We start from the raw sequence: 20,950 nt of genomic DNA, 5'->3' as shown, positions 1-20,950 counted from the left end.
TCAATAGGATCGAACCTCAGACAAAGAAGAATTATTAACATCCCATTTACCACTAAGCCACCAGAATTTTATCAACGTTAACGAGAAATCATTGATATACATATTTAAAAAACTGCAGGGGCCAACTAATAAATATAAGAGCCATGGGTTTGGGCTACAGGGGCCAGGCCTCTGCCAGCTCCCCTGTAGCTCCGCCTCTGCTCATAATAAAAAAAAAAACCAATTTTCTTCTTCTTCTTTTCCCTACACCTTTTCATACTTTTCTTCTCCTCTTTTCATACAAATATTATCACGTTTATCTTTGAAGCCATTTTTCGGGCATTTCTGGTCAGCTTTTGGGGGTATTGACGTTTCACAGAAGATTGTTTCTCTCAAAATATCCTTGAGGTTAGGCTCAAGAATCACCCGATTCGAATTTATATAGAAGGAGTTATAGCCTCTACAGGTTCTGCCTATTCTTTCCAACGCAAATCCAATTCTTCTCTTTTCCTTGGTTTCTTATCATTTCTTATTCTATTCTTTTATTCAATTATTATTATTATTATTATTATTATTATTATTATTATTATTATTATTATTATTATTATTATTATGGGGGATTTATAAATAATTATTATGAGTAGTTTTAATTATATAAAATCAGATTTGTAATGATATTTATGAGAAATTAATTTAAAAGGTTCATGTACATATACTTGGAGGTTTTTAATTATTTGTTAATTAACCTTATATTGATTAAGGTTATATTTATTTGTAGGGTGTGTTCGATCAAGGTTCTTAAAGTTCTTTTTGTGTGGTTTTTCTAACAAGGATCAAGGTACGTTTAGGTGGCTAGATACCTTTGAAAGTGATTGGTTTGAATAACATGTTTTACATGATTTGATTGGTGATTGAATTAAATTGATTTGAATTATGATTTTGAAATAAATTATGTTTGAAGGTATTTATTTTAATAAAAGTATTTTGAATGATTGATTTTTAAATTATATTTTGAATGGTTTGGATTACTTATCGTGTTTAAATAAAGGAATTTATTTTAAAAGGTTTGTTGAATTAAATAAAGGTTTTTCAAGGAAGAGTTGTTGATTTTGAAAAGTATCAATATGAGATTTTATTCTCAAGTATTTATTTACAAGGTTTGATTTTGAAAGCATGTGGAATTAATTAAAAGGATTTTGAATTATATTGGAACTATTGGATATTAAAAGGATTTATTGAACCATTGATTAATTATTATTAATGCTTTATAAGCATGTTGGTAATCCCACTATGCGGATATGGTTTATTGATAAGGCCTTGGACTTTGTATGACCGGGTCTTTCCTCAAGAAAAGTCTTGTAATTTAAGGAGACTAGCTTGGGGGATGTGCACACTTGGGTGAGGAATTGGATTAAAAGGAATTGATTTTATTAACTATTTTTTTGAATATGAATCATTGGAATCGGTTTTTGAATAATGAGTTTTCAATTTATTGGAATTGGTTTTAAAAGCATGTTTGCAAATAAATTGAATTAACACTATCTTGCACTTATCGTACTTAGCATAATTTGCTAATCCGTATTTCTTATTTGTTTTAGTTCGCCCTGTTTACAGAAATAGTAAGAAGTGTTGACTATTTTCTGGTGGTGTCATTAATGAGCATATGGGGAGTCCCGGGATTTGCTTCACCTAGTTTAGGAATGTTGTGAAAGGAATGGTGTCCTTCGAACAAGTGTACTATTCCGTTAGTGGGTTCATAATTATTAGAAAGCTAATATATTCAGTAAGGTCAAGTGATCGGAATGCCTAGGTGGAGGCTGCTTCCGATAAGTAATATTAATGCATAATTAATATTATAGCTTAATCTTGACTGAACCCTTCGGGTCACACCCAAGCAACTAACGAACCGAAGCGACGAATTAATCCGGAAGGAATTAATAAGTCAACCGAGTAATTAATATTTATACGTCGGGAATTCGAGCTTAGAGCGTCGAAACCGAACGTCGGAAGTCGAGTCGAATATAGTAAAAGACGAGACGTGAATAATAATAATAAATCAACAATGACCGAAATACCCCTAGCGTCGGTAAAACCAAGTGCTAGGGGCGCGGAAAAAAGCTAGCAACCCGCACCAAGTGTGCGTGGCAATGCTAGCATACGGCAGCTAGCAGCCCGCTCACTTGGTGCGTGACTTGCTAGGCCATGGCAGCTAGCAGCCTACGGTTTTGGGCGTAAGTGAGGTGGGCCGAAGCCTCACAACTGCACCATGGCAGCCCACAAGGCAACCAAGGGTGCCCAAGTGAGTTGCCATGTGGCCGAACTCAATTGGAGGAGAAGAAAGGGAGGTGGCCGGTTTTGGGAGAGGGAGTGGGAAGCAAGTTTGGTCCCCCCCCCCCCTCTTCAAATGGTCCTCACCTACTCCTCATTGTATGCTTGCCACTTGTTCATTTATTACTAGTTTGATTATTAATTTTATTTTAGCTTTAAAATAAAATGGAAAAATCAAATTCTCCCACATTGATGGGAGAGCTTTTCATACTCATGCATTTCCCTATAAATACCCAACTTGGGGCATTGGGAAGAGCACTTGAGTAAGAGTTGAAAAAGGCATCCCCATTGTGAAAAACTTTGAACTCATTAATTACTCGGGTTTTGGTCGGGCCTTGCTAACCCCAAGGCATTAGATCGTTTTCGATGGTCGATTTGTGGGTGGACTATCGATAGAGGCCGTCGTAATTTTGAGGCTTGCTTTCGAAGTAAGAGCCCCTTCCAGTCGGGCGAAGCACGGTCCAAAGGTAATCGTTTTATCTTTATCTTGTGATTAATTTAATTATGTTTATGGTTTTATTTATTGCGAGTGCGGTCTTGTTTTTGGGTTTGTTTCCGCGGTGAGTCGGACTCTCCAAACCCCAACATGTTGGTCTTGTCCTAATATTGTTTTAGCACTCATAATAATGTTACTATTTTTATAAGTATTAATAAAAGAAAGTTGAGTCTCCGCTGCAAGTTTTGTTGTTGAGTTAAGTATTTTGAGTAGCCTTGCGTGATCACGTGGCGGTAATACGCCCAAGTCTATCTCTACGGTATAATTATATGTATTATACTAGTATTTTCATAGAGGGAGATATGGGGGTGTTACAAAAAATGGTATCAGTTTCAACGGTCCTAAAAAGATTAAAATTGGGAATAATAAAAATTATGGGTAGACTTAAGAAGGGCATGTAGGATAGATAGAGTTTTGCACTTGTGTAAGAGTCAAAAGCTTTATTTTTATATAAAACTATTTTCATATTTGTGTAAAGATGAATGAGAAAAGTATGCTCGAGTTCTCTATGGAGCCCTATAATAGGTACGAATCTCTGTCTAGGAAAGGCTCGCCTCAATGTCGTAGGTAACTTTCCTGGGAGACGCGGGCTCGACCGTCCTATAATCATGATTCAAGTACATATCTATTAGTTTCGAAAATAAAAATAATTGAAATTATTTGAAACTTGAGTATGCGATTATGTGTGCATTAAAGTTGGTGTTAAAACACCTTAGGGAATGGTCAAGTGGTCTGAAATTTTGGAGTTATTGCCCATGGTTGGGTGATCTTGAGTTATGCTTGGTTGATTGAGAAATGAATTGCTTATTGCAAATGGATTTTGAATTGAATTGTTTATGTGATTTAGCCTTGAATTAATTGGTTTGCATGTGTGTGTGAAACAGATGGAAATGATTGACGAAATGAGACAGAATTACTTTAACTTGCATTACTTGAAAGATAATGGAGTCACAGTTAGGCCCCGTTCTTTTGAGCTTATTGGCAGAGTAGATTAATTTTTAGCAGAGCAGAGCAGAGCAGATTTCAACATTATTATTAATACTATTATTAATGTTATTATTATTATTATTATTATTATTTTTATTATTTTTATTTTTATTATTATTATTATTATTATTGTTGTTGTTATTATTATTATTATTATTATTATTATTATTATTATTATTATTATTACTATTACTATTACTTTTATTAATACTATTATTATTATTATTATCAATACTACTATTTTAATGTTATTATTATTAATGTTGTTGTTGTTGTTGTTGTTGTTATTATTATTATTATTATTATTATTAATACAATTATCAATGTTATTATTATTATTAATGTTGTTGTTATTATTATTACTATTACTATTACTATTACTATTACTAAGTGCATATACCATTGATTTAGGTGAGTGAAAACATAAATATATGTATACCATATTTAACATATGTTAATAGTAGAAAGATAAAATACAACGATTTACTTATATTTATTTCAGCAAAATTTAAAAATAAAATGATTTAATGAGTAATAATGATTTTACTTATAAATTTATCTTAATAATATATTTTTTTACCATAAAATAATAATGATATACAAAGTAATACTTTAAAACAACCTCTTTTTTTAATTCTTAAATTGTATGGAAAGATTTGAAAAATAATTCAACTCAATGAACTAACAATCAATACCCACACACATATAATGTTTCTACACATTGTGAATCTAATATCAAATGTTTATAAAAGAAATTTTTATTAATTGTAATTATTATTATTTAATTTTTTTGAAAGAATTGTTATAATTATTAGAAATTATTAATTAATAATATTATTAAATATTAATTCTTAATAGTTTGAATTATTAAATATTAATAATGATAACTATTATTATTAACTATTATTATGAAAATATTAATTATTATTAATATTAATAATTATTAAAATTATTTTTTATATTAATAATTATTATAATTACTCAAAATAATAAATTATTATCATCAATACAATATTAATTATTATTATTATTAAATATTAATTATTATTGTTATTATTAATAATTATTTGAAAATAGAGCAGAGCAGATTTCTTTTGAGCTGAGCAGAGCAGAGCAGCTCTAAAGAACAGGCCTTAGTGAGTTCATAACTGGAATTGTCACTCTGGCCTTAACCCTTTGTGAGAAGTATAATTTGGATATGTGATATGTGTCAAATATTTGGATCATACGAGTGTTACATGTGGTCAATATGGTTGAGTTGTTATTTTTGAGATTAAAGGATTTGATGATTACTATGGAATAAATGAGGAGTTATTTTGGATTGTTGTCATGAATATTTGGAGGATTTGTGTTATCAAGTCTTTACTAATTTTTGGAATATGATTGATGTTGTGCAAGGAGATATTATTTGTGGTAATGATGAGTTGAACTAGTTCTATATAAGTGTTGGAGAAAGGTATGTATTTTTGGGATATACGAATTGAATATTAGCATTAATTTATGATAGTTTGTATCTAATGGTGGAAAGTATCTATATGGTGTGAGGATGAGTATTGTGGTTATTATCTAAAGCAAAATGGATGATGGTTGAATATTTGAAGAAACTAATACAAAAGTTAGAGGATTTTGAGTCAATTCAAGTGAAAGGATGTATTTGAGATAAAAGGTATTTGTTTTAAATCAAAGTTTATTTTGAAGAAATAATATCTTGTGAAGGGATTTATTGAAGTTAGTTAAAAGAATTATTGTTTGGATGGTTACTCAAAGGATTTTCACTACTAAAAAACCAGTGAATTGCGACCGCCAGCGCCGGTCGCAAATTATGAGGAAAACGGTCGCTATTTAAAATTGGGACCGTCACCGGCCGCAAAGGCACAGTCTTTATTTAACTGGACGCAAAAAAAAATTGCGGCCACTTGGCGGTCGCAGATCAAATTGCGACCGTTTTTCGTATTTTCAGCGACCGTTTTTTAAACTGACGTAATTTGTTATTTGCGACAGGCAACGCGGTTGCAATTGTTGAAAATTACGACCGCCTAAGACGGTCGCAAAACCCTGTAATCTGCAACAGGCCCTGACGGTCACAATTTTTAGTAAATTACGACCGCCTAAGACAGTCGCAAATTCCTGTGATCTGCGCGACAGACCCTGACGGTCGCTAAAACATGGGATCTGCGACAGGGTACTGGCGGTCGCAAAATTTAGAATATTACGACAGGTAGGTAAACGGTCGCAATTCCTCAGAGAATTGCAACAGGGCACTGACGGTCGCAATTTATTAAATCTGCGACAGGTATAGACGGTCGCAAATATGATATTATTATAATGCAATTTTCATATAGTTACAATTTGCATTATCGATGCCATCCTAATCTGAACCTATAACCTGTTATCTTGTGAATTAATTTCAAAATTAATATAAAATAAAAATAAAATGCATAATTCATATAGATAATAATATTAATAATTAAAAAGTCCAACTTCGAACAATACATACAATAACAATGTTCAAGTTAATAATAATAGTAATTAGTTAGTAATAGTTTTATAAGCTTAACTTTAAAACTAAGTTAGGTCTATATGAATAAGTAATGGCCTATGTTCCTTCAAAAAATAGATAAGGCCAACATGTGACAATGTAATACCAATTTCAGGCCTATATTCTCCAAATAAATAACGAAATGGCCTATATCCCCCCCAAAAAAACCTAAGGCCTATATTCCCAAAAAAAAAACCTAAGGCCTATATTCCCCCAAAAAAATACTAAGGCCTATATCAACAATACTAATGTAAGAGCTTTATGAACAAAAACTACGACACCGGAGTCTGGTGACCAAGCCCACCACCATTCATGTCCGGGTCATCTTCCCTACGAAACTCAAATGTAGGACCACTTGAACAGTTAGAGAACAAGTTCTGCAACATTGTCTCCATCATTCGCTTACTCTCAATTGCTGCCTCCTCCCGCTCCTTCTTCAATGCCTCCTGCAATTGCGTAGCAAACTATGCCTCCATATGTGCCCACATTTGCACTTTTTCCTCCTCTATTTGTTCGGCAACCTCGTCTTGCACACGTTCCTCCAACTGTGAAGCTATAGAAGGATTATATGATTGCGAGCCTTTCTCGGAAGAGGGGCTGTAAAACAAACTAGCACTTGCACCTAGGCCCTTCACTACACCCTTTTTCCTACCACCAACGACCTCCAAGTATAGCTGGTTAGGGTCAGGTTGTGACCCTTCTTGAGTGCAAGACTCGTCAAGATCCTTTTGGTTGGCTTCTTGAAATCAAACAAAACAAATTTTGCATATTAAACATGTTTATAGGTTCAAATTGCGAAAACATACACATTTTCAAGTATTTACAAGGCTATAGGTTTACAGCTTGGCTAAAATGGCTTAAATGGCCTTCTAACTTACCCATTTTCTTTGTTTTTGATATATTCTATGACTTTGTCATTCAAACAACTCATATTTAGCATACAAAACATGTTTATAGGTTCAAATTGGTTAATCATAGAGATTTTCATGCATATTGAAGGCTATAGGTTCATGACTAGGATAAAATGGCTTAAATGACCTTCTAATTTACCCATTTTCTTAGTTTATGCTATATTCTAAGATTTTATCAATCAAAAAACTCATATTTAGCATATTAAACATGTTTATAGGTTCAAATTGCAAAAACATCCACATTTTCATGCATATTCATGGCTATAGGTTCATGACTAGGCTAAAATGGCATTCTAACTTAGCCATATTCTTTGTTTTTGCTATATTTTTAGATTTTATCAATCAAACAACTCAAATTTAGCATAAAAAACATGTTTATAGGTTCAAATTAGTTAATCATAGACATTTTCAAGCATTTACAAGGCTATAGGTTCACAACTTGGCTAACATGGCTTAAATGGCCTTCTAACTTACCCATGTTCTTTGTTTTTGATATATTCTAAGACTTTGTCATTCAAAAAACTCATATTTAGCATACCAAACATTTTTATAGGTTCAAATTGGTTAATCATAGACATTTTCAAGCATTTACAAGGCTATAGGTTCACAACTTGGCTAAAATGGCTTAAATGGCCTTCTAATTTACCCATTTTCTTTGTTTTTGATATATTATAAGACTTTGTCATTAAAACACTCATATTTAGCATACAAAACATGTTTATAGGTTCAAATTGGTTAATTATAGACATTTTCAAGCATTTACAAGGCTATAGGTTCACAACTTGGCTAAAATGGCTTAAATGACCTTCTAACTTACCCATTTTCTTTGTTTTTGATATATTCTAAGACTTTGTAATTCAAACAACTCATATTTAGCATACAAAACATGTTTATGGGTTCAAATTGGTTAATCATAGACATTTTCAAGCATTTACAAGGCTATAAGTTCACAACTTGGCTAAAATGGCTTAAATGGCCTTCTAACTTACCCATTTTCTTTGTTTTCGATATATTCTAAGACTTTGTCATTCAAACAACTCATATTTAGCATACAAAACATGTTTATAGGTTCAAATTGGTTAATCATAGACATTTTCAGGCATTTACAAGGCTATAGGTTCACAACTTGGCTAAAATGGCTTAAATGACCTTCTAACTTACCTATTTTCTTTGTTTTTGATATATTCTAAGACTTTGTCATTCAAACAACTCATATTTAGAATAAAAACATGTTTATAGGTTCAAATTGGTTAATCTTATACATTTTCAAGCATTTACAAGGCTATAGGTTCACAACTTGGCTAAAATAGCTTAAATGGCCTTCTAACTTACCCATTTTCTTTATTTTTGATATAATCTAAGAATTTTTCATTCAAAAAACACATTAGTTTCCAAAGTTAGGTGCCTCAAATTTCAAATCACAAGTATAAGTGCCTATGTTTTGCTTGCTTCCTTAAAAAATAATTTCATTAGTTTCCAAAGTTAGATGTGTTACCGAGATTTGTTGTGCCCTCTTGTTAGCCGCAACTTTTCCTTTTCCAGGAACTTCCTTGAAATGTGTCTTTAGGAACACTTCAGGAGCAGTTGGAAGCACTCCACCGGCTTTCTAAGCCTGCACAAATCAAATAACTCCATAAATGCTTAGTGTATATAACTACTAAAATTTATCAGTATCATTATATACCATTAAGTATTACCATTTTCTTTGCATGCTTTGATGCAGAGATAGAACCTTGGAAGTGTAACGGCTGAATTGGATTGGACAGGGAGCCACCCCTCCTGTTCTTCTTTGCTTTTTCTTACCTCTCTAGAAAAACCGGATCCTTTCTTTTCTCCATAATTCGCTCAAACATACACTCTCCCATCCATCTGGGAACTGACTTGTTTCTGACCGAAACATTGTATGTAATCTCTTTTAGCCTCTTATGTGCCTTCTTTTCATACTCCTTCTTCACGAGGGCATCAAGATCAGCATTCCAAAGGTATTGTTTCTGCAAACAAGAAAAATAAAATGTATAATAATTTATTGTAATAAGTAACCAAAAAAAAACAAAGTTAGATGAGTAAACTAAACTTGGGGGTTTTATAATACCGTAAACGAGTTCCACCAGTGGGTCTTAGTAACCTTGTCAACCATTTCATAGTTAAGCCATGGTTTGAGCCAATGTGCTTGAAAAATATTTGTAATGGAGGTGCTCACGGTGTTATCATCGAACCTTTGTACCAATAAGAAAACAAATGAAGTCATTACATACAAATCTAACCAAGATTGTTCAAGTTGGAATGCAAATTAAGATAATCATGAGTAACTGACCATAACCCCGTCGGGTGCAAAGTCCTTCTCGCAACGGGGGTAGGAACCTCACCCATGAGAGAGTTACCATCTTGCGTCTCAGGAACCTGAGTAGATGTCCCAGAACCACCTACACATGGCTTAGGGGATGGGGTAACTTCCGGAGAAGTTTTCATATTTTCATGGCTTGTCGACGGAAACAATTCTCTCGGGGTGGAATGTCCTAGCTTCCGACGACCACCACCGGCCATGACAACCTACAATAAGAAAAACATTATGAACATCGGTAAAAATCATATAGCCATGTTATATCACGATCTATAAGCTACTGTCACACATAACCTTGGCTTTGCAAATTATAAATAATAACATATTTACACAAGTATATCACATTGAAACTCGGATGGTCTTTTAAAATAAATTGAAATACATTAAGTTTACATAATTAAAAAGTCAAAACAAGGTTACAATCAATCTCCTAAATCTCAGTTGAAGCGTCCTCCCCATCAGCACTAAGATCATCACAGTATCGTCATCCCAAAATCTTTCACCCTCATCCTCGTCCTCACTATCAGTAGATTTGAAACTGGACTCGTCTGGAGGGGCATCGGGCAACACTTCATTTTCAATATCCGAATCTCCTAATCCATCTTCATCACCTTCATAGTCCGGAATGTCATCCGGAGCACAAAGAGTTGGAATATCAGCACTGGTTTCTTGTAGAAAGTCTTCGTCAACTGGTGCATCAACAACAGACCTCGCCTTTGTCTTGAACACTGCCCACCATTGAGCCTTTTCTCTTTTCAGACTTGGGTAAGGTACATAGTAGACTTGGTTTTCTTGGTAAGAAAGCACAAATGGATCGTACTTGGTTTATTTTTTGGTGTGATTGACTTCTACAAGCCTGTATTGATCAATGTTCATACCCCTAATGGAATCCATCCAACTGCACTTGAAAAGAATAGTCTTATAAGTCCGTAGGGCACTAGTGAACTTCAACTCGATGATATCCTCTACAAAACCAAAATAATCACCACCATCTTCATTGGATACGCATACTCCATAATTCATTGTTGACTTATGTTTTCCATGGCCATAAGTTTGGAATTTGTATCCATTCACATAGAATTGGCTCCAAGTACGCACTCGCTTAGATGGGCCCATAGCCAAAGCAAACAATATTTCATCATTTGGCTTTTCTTGAATCACCTGCTCATATGGCATAATTATATAAATAAATTGATATTAGTCGTGAAGTTATAGAAACAAAGTTAGAAAACGTGTTGATGTCAAATGCGTATCATACTCACTTTCAACCTAAACCACTCTAGGAATTCAGCTTCATGTTTAATCCACGCATCTTCTTTGCGAATAGTGGGTTGTATTTGAACAATGTGGTCCTCAAACCCCCTTCCATATAACCAGAGAAAGAGTATTAATGAAGGTGGTCAACATTGGATACGATGTAAAATTCAATGAAATCTTAGTGAGTGTGATAATTTACAAATTTAATACCTCTCATATGGTTCCAGAATACCGCTATTTCCCAAAACATATAAATGAGCACGTTGTAGTTCTTTTTCATCCAAATAGCGACGAACTCCACCAGTAGAAGCATGTCCATGATCAACCCTAAACAGTTCTGGAACACTATCATCCAAAGTGCTTTCAACATCATCATGAACATTACGACCTAAGTCCCGTGTTTTGGTATCCACTCCTTGTTTGAAGTAGTTAGAGCAAAAGTACCCTATCTCTTCCGTTAGATAAGCATTGCATATTGAACCTTCCACACGAGCCTTATTGCCAATTTTACGTTTCAAATGATTAAGGAACCTATAATAAAAAATATTGAATAAGTTATATGTTATGCAAACAACTATAGGTGTATAAACGAAAATGGCAGCTATGAGTTTGTAGGAGCTTAAACCTTTCAAACGGATACATCCAACGATATTGGACAGGACCACATAACCTAGCTTCATAAGGCAAGTGAACTGGTAAGTGTTCCATAGAGTTGAAGAATGCTGGTGGAAATATCTTCTCGAGCTTACAAAGAATTTCTGCAATGTTTTGTTCCAATCTTTCCATATCACTCAATTTAATGGTGGAATAACAAAGATCACGGAAGAAAAGACTAATCTCAGTAATAGCTTTCCAAACATGGACCGGGAGCAATTCCTTCAAAGCAACTGGCAACAATCTCTCCATGAAGACATGACAGTCGTGGCTCTTTAAACCATGAAGCTTACATGATTGTAAATCTACACATCTACTCAAATTAGAAGCATAACCATCGGGAAATTTCAAGTTCCTTACCCACTCGCATAACACTTTCTTTTGAGCCTTGTCGAGTGAGAATGGGGCTTTCGGCAAAGTGTCTTTGTCTCTCGCATCCTCCATCACATGTAGTTATGGTCGTTTGCAATATTTGGCAATGTCATTTCTAGATGCAACTGTGTCTGAAGTATGTTTTTTCACATCCATCACTGTGTGAATTAGTTGGCCAACGAAATTCTTTTCAATATGCATCACATCGAGGTTGTGGCGGAGGAGAAGAGTCTTCCAATACGGTAGCTCCCAAAGAACGCTTTGTTTAAACCAACCTAGTTTCTTCTTTTTCAAGCTTGCAAGTGCTTCTGGTCCATCTGTTGCCTTAGCAAAGTGTTGAACTTGTTGCCATAGCTCATCGCCGGACATTATGTGAGGTGGTGTCCCCTTTTCAACCTTGTTCTTACAAAAAGCAATTTTGTTGTTTCAAAAAGGATGTTCGGGAGGAAGAAATTGTCGGTGACAATCAAACCAAGACATTTTACCACCATGTTCAAGCCAAAAAGCTTTTGATTTTTCCAAGCAATATGGACATGCTTTTTTACTAGCTGTTGCCCATCCAGAAAGCATACCATAGGCTGGGAAATCACTTATAGTCCACTAGATTGCTGCACGCAAATTGAAGTTTTTTCTTTGCGAGATGTCGTAAGTTGTTGCACCAACATCCCACAGTTCTTTCAGTTCTGCAATTAACGGTTGCATATACACATCCAAGTTCCCCTTCGGATTTTTAGGACCAGGAACGAGCAAAGAATGGAACATAAATGGTTTTTTCATGCACATCGATGGAGGCAAGTTATAAGGGGTCAGAATGACTGGCCAACATGAATACTGACCCCCAAACTTGCCATTAGGAGCAAACCCATCGGTACACATACCAAGTCTCACATTTCTAGGTTCAGACGCGAAATCGGGGAAGGATCTATCCAAGTGCTTCTAAGCTTCACTATCACTAGGATGCGCCATTGTGCCTTGGACTCTTGGATTTTTTGAATGCGAAGTCATTTCCTCCGCAACATTTTTTGTTGCAAACAACCGTTGTAGCCTTGGAGTGATTGGAAAATAGATGAGTTATTTTATTGGAACCAATGACCCCTTTGAAGTCCTCTTGTATCTATCCCTTTTGCACACTCTACACTTATCCAACTCAGCATCAGCTTTCCAAAATAACATACAACCCTTTGGGCATGCATGGATCTTCTTGTGTGGAAGCTCAAGTCCGTTAAGAATCTTCTTTGTATCATAGAATATTTTCCCCATCTTATTGTTGTCGGGAATCGCTTCGTTCAGTAATGAAGCAAACCCATCAACGCACTTATGGGGCAAATTGTATTCCGACTTCAAAGATACAATTCGAGATGCCATTTCTAGCACAGACATGGAGCTACCTTCGTATAGTAGTCGCTCGGTAGCCTTTAAAAGCTCTTAAAATGCTTTTGCTTGAGCATTTGGCTCTTCGTCTGAACCACTAGTACTATCGTCACCTGGTGGTTCTTGATTACTCTCAAGAGCATCGAGAACCGTTTCACGGTAAGTATTTGGTTTCTCTACACTTTATGTAGGGAACCCTTCACCATGAGAAACCCAGTCATAGTAATCAGGTATAAACCCCTTTTTTTACAAATGGAGTTTTACTGTGTTGGCATCATGAAGACGTCTATTCTTACATAACAGACAAGGGCATCTTACTTCATCTATGCCCGGGCTCTCAGGATGAGCTTCACAAAACCGTATGAATTGTTTAACACCATCCACAAACTCTGGCCTAAGTCTACGAGCATTACCGCCATCGTATCTATCGTACATCCACCAACGCTCTTTCCTTTTCATGGTGACAAATTCTACAACACTATGAAAAACAAATCACATTAATCATTCACACTGAACTTGTATTCATTACAATGATGGCATACGATACAATTAGAATCGAAATGATATCCAAAGGTCCTTATCATGACTTGAACAGGAAAGTTGATTTCACATCCTTTATTAAGAGATTTAAACATATGTTATGTCACATGCTTCTAACTTGATAAACAATTATTACAACATTTTTTCTAAGATACTTTTTATTTATAATTTACAATATTGATTAAATTATTTATAACTTACACTAAAAAATTATATTTATACCATTTCAAAGTAAATTGATGTAACATTAATAAAATAATAGAAGCAATATGATTTGTATACTTAACAAAGATGGGAGTTTGATAACAAAAATCAAAATATAAAAATATTAAAAAAAAACCAACCACATGTAACCCTTCATGAAAAAACAAAATAATTTACAAAATACTTTATAGAACCATAATACAAATTATTGTTCAAAAGATTATCATAACCCCTTAAATATATATATTTCTAATAAAGCCATTGTAATTCAATAAGAATCATTTTTTTTAAAACGAAAACTAAAATTATCCAACACATGAGTTCACACCATCCAATAGTCCTACATTGGACATAAAGAAAAATAAATTTCTATTCCAATCAAAACATATCCAAGTTCTAGCCTACGCACAATAAAGCGTAAAAAATCCAACAATGAACCAAGCTATCAATAGCAAACTAAAATTATCCAACACATGAGATCACAACTCCATAAACAACTAACATAAATATGAATCATATTGCACAAGTAAAAGAAGTAGATAAATAAGAAGGGAAGAAAAACACACAGCGGAGGAGTTGACCGGAAAAGCAGAGGCGGCGACGAAGGTGGTCCTGGTATATGGTGGTGTTACACTTTTAGGCAGTGTATTTATAAAAAAATTTAAAATGAAAAAAATAAATAATAACAGCCGACTTACCTAGTAGGGGCGATGGAAAAACACAGAAAAAGGAGGAGGGAAGGGCAGAAGAGGAATCCGGCGACGATGGAGCTGCAAAGGGGGTTAATTTGCGACTCACAATAAGCTATTTCAGATTAAATAACGAAATTAAAACAAAAAAAAAATCAACCAAAAGGTCAAGACTGAGAACATAGCTTTAATCAAAAGTTCAAGAGGTAAATTTCACCATTTTTAACCAAAAATTAGCTGAAAAGGCTATTTATACTATTTAAAGAAAATATTCAACTATGTAGCCTGATATTAAAGTAATTACAATGAGATAAACCCATGTATTAATACACATTTACGATAAGGTAGCTTATTTGGAATGCACATTTACCATGTGTAATTCTTAACTAGTCATTATGAATCTTGCATATTTGATAAAATCATGTACAAATTCAACAGTAAATCTCAAAGCAAACAAAGTTACATGGCTTATTTAATCGATTCAAGACAAAAATTTCATTACATCCAAACAATTCAATGTGATAGTGGCTCCCTTTCTAATCAAATTGCCACCCCAAACAATATAATTAAAACCAAACTTGAAATCCACTTCGACATTAGTTCCTTTCTACTCAAATTACACCAAATCAAATCAATTCAATTTTAACACAATCACATTAATCATCAGACTACACCACAATCTATCAACAACAACATCAATGGACTTCAGTATTTCATCATTAAAATATAAACAATTATAAATGAAAGAAAAATTTAAATTGGTTACCATTTAACTCAAATTAAACCAATAAGACTTCAGAATAACCATATTAACCCTAATTCAATCAAAAAATGAATCAAACCCAATTCCATAAATAAACTGCTTCATTATTCAATCCACAATAAGGTAATTAGTTCATATAGGAAAAGAAAGAAAGAGAGAGAGAGAAGGCCATAAACAGAAAATAAATTTTAAAAAAATAAAATAAAAAAAAAAACCAAAATTGCATGACTTACCTGATTACAGTCGACGGAAGACGGAGGAGGCTAAGATAGAAGGAGGAAACCGGTGACGTACGCCCTGCAAACGTTGATTTGTGACCCAATTTTAGGGTTTTCGCCCAAATTAACAAAAATTCAAAAAAAAAATAATAATACCATCGACTTACCTTGATACAATCGTCGGAAAGCAAAGGGGAGACGGCCTGGAGGGGAATCCGGCGACGGTGGTCTGCGTGGGGGTTGAATTGAGACCCAAAGTTAGGGTTTTCAAACAAATTAACTAAACTAATAAAAAAAAAAAAAAATAGAACGGCATACCTGTGTGTAGCGTCGCTGGCCGGAGACAGGTCGTCGGTGGGAACAACGGCGAAGCAGCGACCGTCGTAGCTGTTCTCCCTCTTCCCCCTTCTTCTCTGCTTCAACCTTTCTTTTCCCCTACTCAAAATAATGAAACCCGGTTTTGTTTTAATTTCTGATTTAAACTCTTACGACCGGCTCTACGACCGGTTAGACCGGTCGTAACTTTTTTTTTTTAAAAAAAATTAATTCTAATCACGGCCACAATTTATTAAAAAACGTTCGCAATTAATTAAAATTACGACAGGCTATGAAACGGTCGTAAATAATACTAATTGCGACCGTTTTTTAGCCCGTCGCAAGAAAACAGTCGTAATATGACCGAATTTTAGTAGTGTTTACTCTAAGGGATTGACGACAAAGTTAATTGATATAGAGAAGTTATTAATGATGGAATAATCAATGATTTCATGGAGTTATTAAAGAATCGCTTTAACAATGAGTTATGAATTATAACAACCAGATTGAGGAATTTGAAGTTATGAGAAAAGATGATCGAGTTTTTAAATGTTTAAAACATTATGAAGTGACCAAGAGTTAATGATTACGATTTAAGGATGTATTACCAGGATTTATGAATGTGTTGGGGAAATTATTAATACTTTTGAAGGATACCTTAAGACAAGTTACTAATCTATGAGCGATAAGAAGGTCAAGATAAGATGTGTTCCTTTTATGCTTGGTGCCTATGACGGTGTTTGCTATATGAAATGAAGTTGAATATGTGATTATTGAGTTCTTTATGAACAAGTAAGACTTTTATTCAAACAAGTATTTTATTACAAGTATGCAAAATGAATTTTCAAATACACAGTTTTCAAAATAAAGTTTTGTATTCTTTGTTTTTAAATAGTTGTTTAGATTGAAAACTTTCATAAATCTTTTAAAATCTTTTATTAAGTATTTTTATTTCAATTCATACTTTGTAATTGTATATATACGAGACTTTTACAACAATTTCTCATAATGTAAGTATTTCAAATTATTTTTTGAATGACTTATAAAAATATTTTTCGAGTTTACTCACTACTTTTATTCGTATTCAAATCATTTTAAAACCTATGCTCTTTGGATGCTTGAAACTTTATGATTTTCCTTACTTTGATTGATGATTGTTGATAAATTGTAAATATAGTTGATGTATTTAGTGAGTTAATGTGTTGGTCGAGTTATGGGGGCGTAACTCCTTTTAAGAGGGGTAGAGGGCGATGGAGTTTCGCACGTCTACTTTCGAGTCATTTTTGAGTGATTTCGAGTCTTACTTGAGTTTGGTTGGAGTCTTGAGTCGGGTTAGGATGTGTATGCACCAATAATTTCAAAATGATTTTCGTTTATTTGGCTAAGTTTTGGGTCGAAACTTATTTTAAGGGGGATAGACTGTAATACCCCGTATTTTCATACGTATTTTCTAATTAATTAATTATGAATTATTTTATAAAAAGGGTATTTTAGTAAATTTATTATTTGGAGCCAAAATAATATTTAAATTTTTGCGCCAAAGTAATTTGAAAACTAATCATTATTTTTGATAAGATTTATTATCCATTTATCTTATTTTAAAAATCGGATTATTTACATATTTCGAATATTTTAATTAAAGAAAAATATTATTTTATTAATTATTTAAGATGGCCGAAAATTCCCAATAATTATCTAGGGATTTTGGAATTTCCATGTATGGAAAATTTTCTTGGTTATTTATTGGTGAATAATTGGTATTTAATTAATTAATTATTTATTCTATATTATTTACACAATTATTTTTATTCCTTAAACCGAGCAAAAATCTTCCTCAATACTATTAAGAGCGAAAATCTAAGCTATGGAAAGCTCAAGATTTTTGACCCTCTTGTATTATTTTGGGGAAAATTATTTTGATAAATTGTATTTTTAATTATCTCCCAAAATCTCTTATTTTCCTTAATTCTATTTCTCTATCTTTTAAATATTTGATCATCATATTTTCTTGCCTTTTATTCTTCTTAATTATTCCCCAAGTAATTCCAACTTCCATATTATTTTTCATGACAAACATACCTTCTATATTTAATTACACACAATCACCTTAATATCAAAAGCTTCCTTAATTCTTTTATTCTCCAAGTAATTCCATAAACCCTACTTACCATAATTCTTCCTACATTCTCCTACCATAATTCTCTCATTCATGAGCCTATAAATACCCCTTCATACCTCTCATATTCTTCACAACAAAAACCCAATTCTCTTCTTCTTCTTTTCCCTAAACCTTTTCATACTTTTCTTCTCCTCTTTTCATACAAATATTACCCCATTTATCTTTGAAGCTAGTTTTTGGGCACTTATGATCAGTTTTAGGGTATTGACATCTCACAGAAGATTGTTCCTCTTAAAAATCCTTGAGGTTAGGCTTAATAATCACCCAATTCAGAGTTATATCGAAGGAATTATAGCCTCTGCAAGTTCTGCCTATTCTTTCCAACGCAAATCCAATTCTTTTCTTTTCCTTGGTTTCCTATCTTTCCTTATTCTCTTCTCTTATTCAATTATTATTATTATTATTATTATTATTATTATTATTATTATTATTATTATTATTATTATTATTATTATTATTATTATTATTATTATTATTATTATTATTATTATTATTATTATTATTATTATTATTATTATGGGGGATTTATAAATAATTATTATGAATAGTTTGAATTATATAAAATCAGATTTTTAATGATGTTTATGAGAAATTAATTTAAAAGGTTCATGTACATATAGTTGGGGGTTTTTAATTATTTGTTAACCTTATATTGATTAAGGTTATATTTATTTGTAGGGTGTGTTCGAGCAAGGTTCTTGAGGTTCTTTTTGTGTGGTTTTTCTAGCAAGGATCAAGGTACGTTTAGGTGGCTAGATACCTTTGAAAGTGATTAGTTTGAATAACATGTTTTACATGATTTGATTGGTGATTGAATTAAATTGATTTGAATTATGACTTTGAAATAAATTATGTTTGAAGGTATTTATTTTAATAAAAGTATTTTGAATGATTGATTTTTAAATTATGTTTTGAATGGTTTGGATTACTTATAGTTCTTAAATAAAGGAATTTATTTTAAAAGGTTTGTTGAATTAAATAAAGGTCTTTCAAGGAAGAGTTGTTGATTTTGAAAAGTATTAATATGAGATTTTCCTCTCAAGTATTTATTTAGAAGGTTTGATTTTTAAAGCATGTGGAATTAATTAAAAGGATTTTGAATTATATTGGAACTATTGGATATTAAAAGGATCTATTGAACCATTGAATTATTATTATTAATGCTTTATGAGCATGTTGGTAATCCCACTATGCGGATTTGGTTTATTGATAAGGCCTTGAACTTTGTATGACCTGGTCATTCCTCAAGAATAGCCTTGTAATATAAGGAGACTAGCATGGGGGGTGTGCACACTTGGGTGAGGAATTGGATTAAAAGGAATTGGTTTTATTAACTATTATTTTGAATATGAATCATTGGAATCGGTTTTTTAATAATGAGTTTTGAATTTATTGGAATTGGTTTTAAAAGCATCTCTACAAATAAATTGAATTAACACTATCTTGCACTTATCATACTTAGCATAATTTTCTAATCCGTATTTCTTATTTGTTTTAGTTCGCCCTGTTTACCGTAATGGTAAGCAATGTTGACTATTTTCAGGTGGAGTAATTAATGAGCATATGGGAGTCCCGATATTTGCTTCACCTAGTTTAGGAATGTTGGTCTTGTCCTTATTTTTTTTAGCACTCATAACAATGTTACTATTTTTATAAGTATTAATAAAAGAAAGTTGAGTTTGCGGTGTAAGTTTTGTCGTTGAGTTAAGTATTTTAAGTAGCCTTGCGTAATCACGCGACGGTAATACGCCCAAGTCTATCTCTACGGTATAATTATACGTATTATACTAGTATATTTGTAGAGGGATATTTGGGGGTGTTAAGTGGCTGCTGCCACAACCAACAAGCACAGCTTGCCAGCCCGAGCAGCAACAGCAGCATGGCGCGGCAGCAACGCTGGCCATGTGGGATGTTGTGCATAGGCTCAGGCGGCGTGTGGTTGAGCCTTGTGGTGTGCGTTGCTTGGTGCGGCTTGGGTGTGTGTGTGGGTGTGCTACGAGCTTGTGGCACAATGCGTGCAGCAGCAAGATTGCGTGGCCTTCGTGGCATGTGTCACAAGCACGTCCCTTAGGGAGTCTACGCGTATGCGGCATTCTAGGTTGTGGGTGTGATGCTTGGCATGATTCACGGCTGTGCGCATAAACCCTCACTTAGGACTTGTGCCTCGTTTTAAGGCTATGTTAATTTTTACTGTTTTAATTATTTTAATTAATTATTATGGTTTTAATTAATTTTAATTAAGTTTTGAGGCTAGGCCTTGGTTTTGAGCGGCAATGACAAAATTTTTGGTTTACCAACTAAATTAATTGGATTAATTAAGAAGGATATGGAATTTAGTGGGAGCTTCAATATTAATTGCGCTAAATTACATTATCGATTAAAACAACTTTGACTAGTTTTAATTAGGCATGTTAAATGGATTAACGACCTAAATTAGTTAGTAGTTTACGCGTGTTTTATGCATTGTTACTTGTTTATCGTTGTAAAATGCTTGGACCATTTCACAAATAGTGAATGGATGAATAGAATGTATATTCTCTCACAGGGTTTATAAAATGGCAACTAGTGGGGCCCGATTAGGATAGAAAATACGGACTGTGATCCGTGATGTATATTTGTAAATCTAAATACGGTCTGCGAACCGTTGAGTATTTTTGTACCTTAATATTTAGATTAGTCCTAATCGTAGATACTAGTATTTTTATAACTATGGTCATGTCTTGAATACGAAGTTTTTTGGAAGACGAAGCTATGAAGTTGCAAAAGCCGTCCTTTAAAGACTCAAGGGGTCATGCTAGTTGCCAAAT

The 20,950-nt window shown here is 33.4% G+C and overlaps 1 protein-coding gene across 1 annotated transcript; it reads right to left on the bottom strand.

The window, feature by feature from the left end:
• Nucleotides 1-7,586: 7,586 nt before the first annotated feature.
• LOC110701602 lies at nt 7,587-16,112 on the bottom strand. Its single transcript, XM_021879234.1, has 9 exons — nt 15,968-16,112; nt 15,817-15,878; nt 15,665-15,728; nt 14,678-14,749; nt 14,546-14,591; nt 9,555-9,790; nt 9,333-9,456; nt 8,938-9,231; nt 7,587-8,852 (listed from the first exon to the last, which is right to left on the bottom strand). Exons 6-8 carry the CDS (start codon nt 9,782-9,784, stop codon nt 9,040-9,042), a joined length of 546 nt encoding a protein of 181 aa, XP_021734926.1. The 5' UTR covers nt 9,785-9,790; nt 14,546-14,591; nt 14,678-14,749; nt 15,665-15,728; nt 15,817-15,878; nt 15,968-16,112; the 3' UTR covers nt 7,587-8,852; nt 8,938-9,039.
• Nucleotides 16,113-20,950: the final 4,838 nt, after the last annotated feature.

This window comes from Chenopodium quinoa, unplaced genomic scaffold (assembly GCF_001683475.1).
Source record: "Chenopodium quinoa cultivar QQ74 unplaced genomic scaffold, ASM168347v1, whole genome shotgun sequence".
NCBI lineage: Eukaryota > Viridiplantae > Streptophyta > Magnoliopsida > Caryophyllales > Amaranthaceae > Chenopodium > Chenopodium quinoa.
This window is presented reverse-complemented; position numbering and strand designations above follow the sequence as displayed.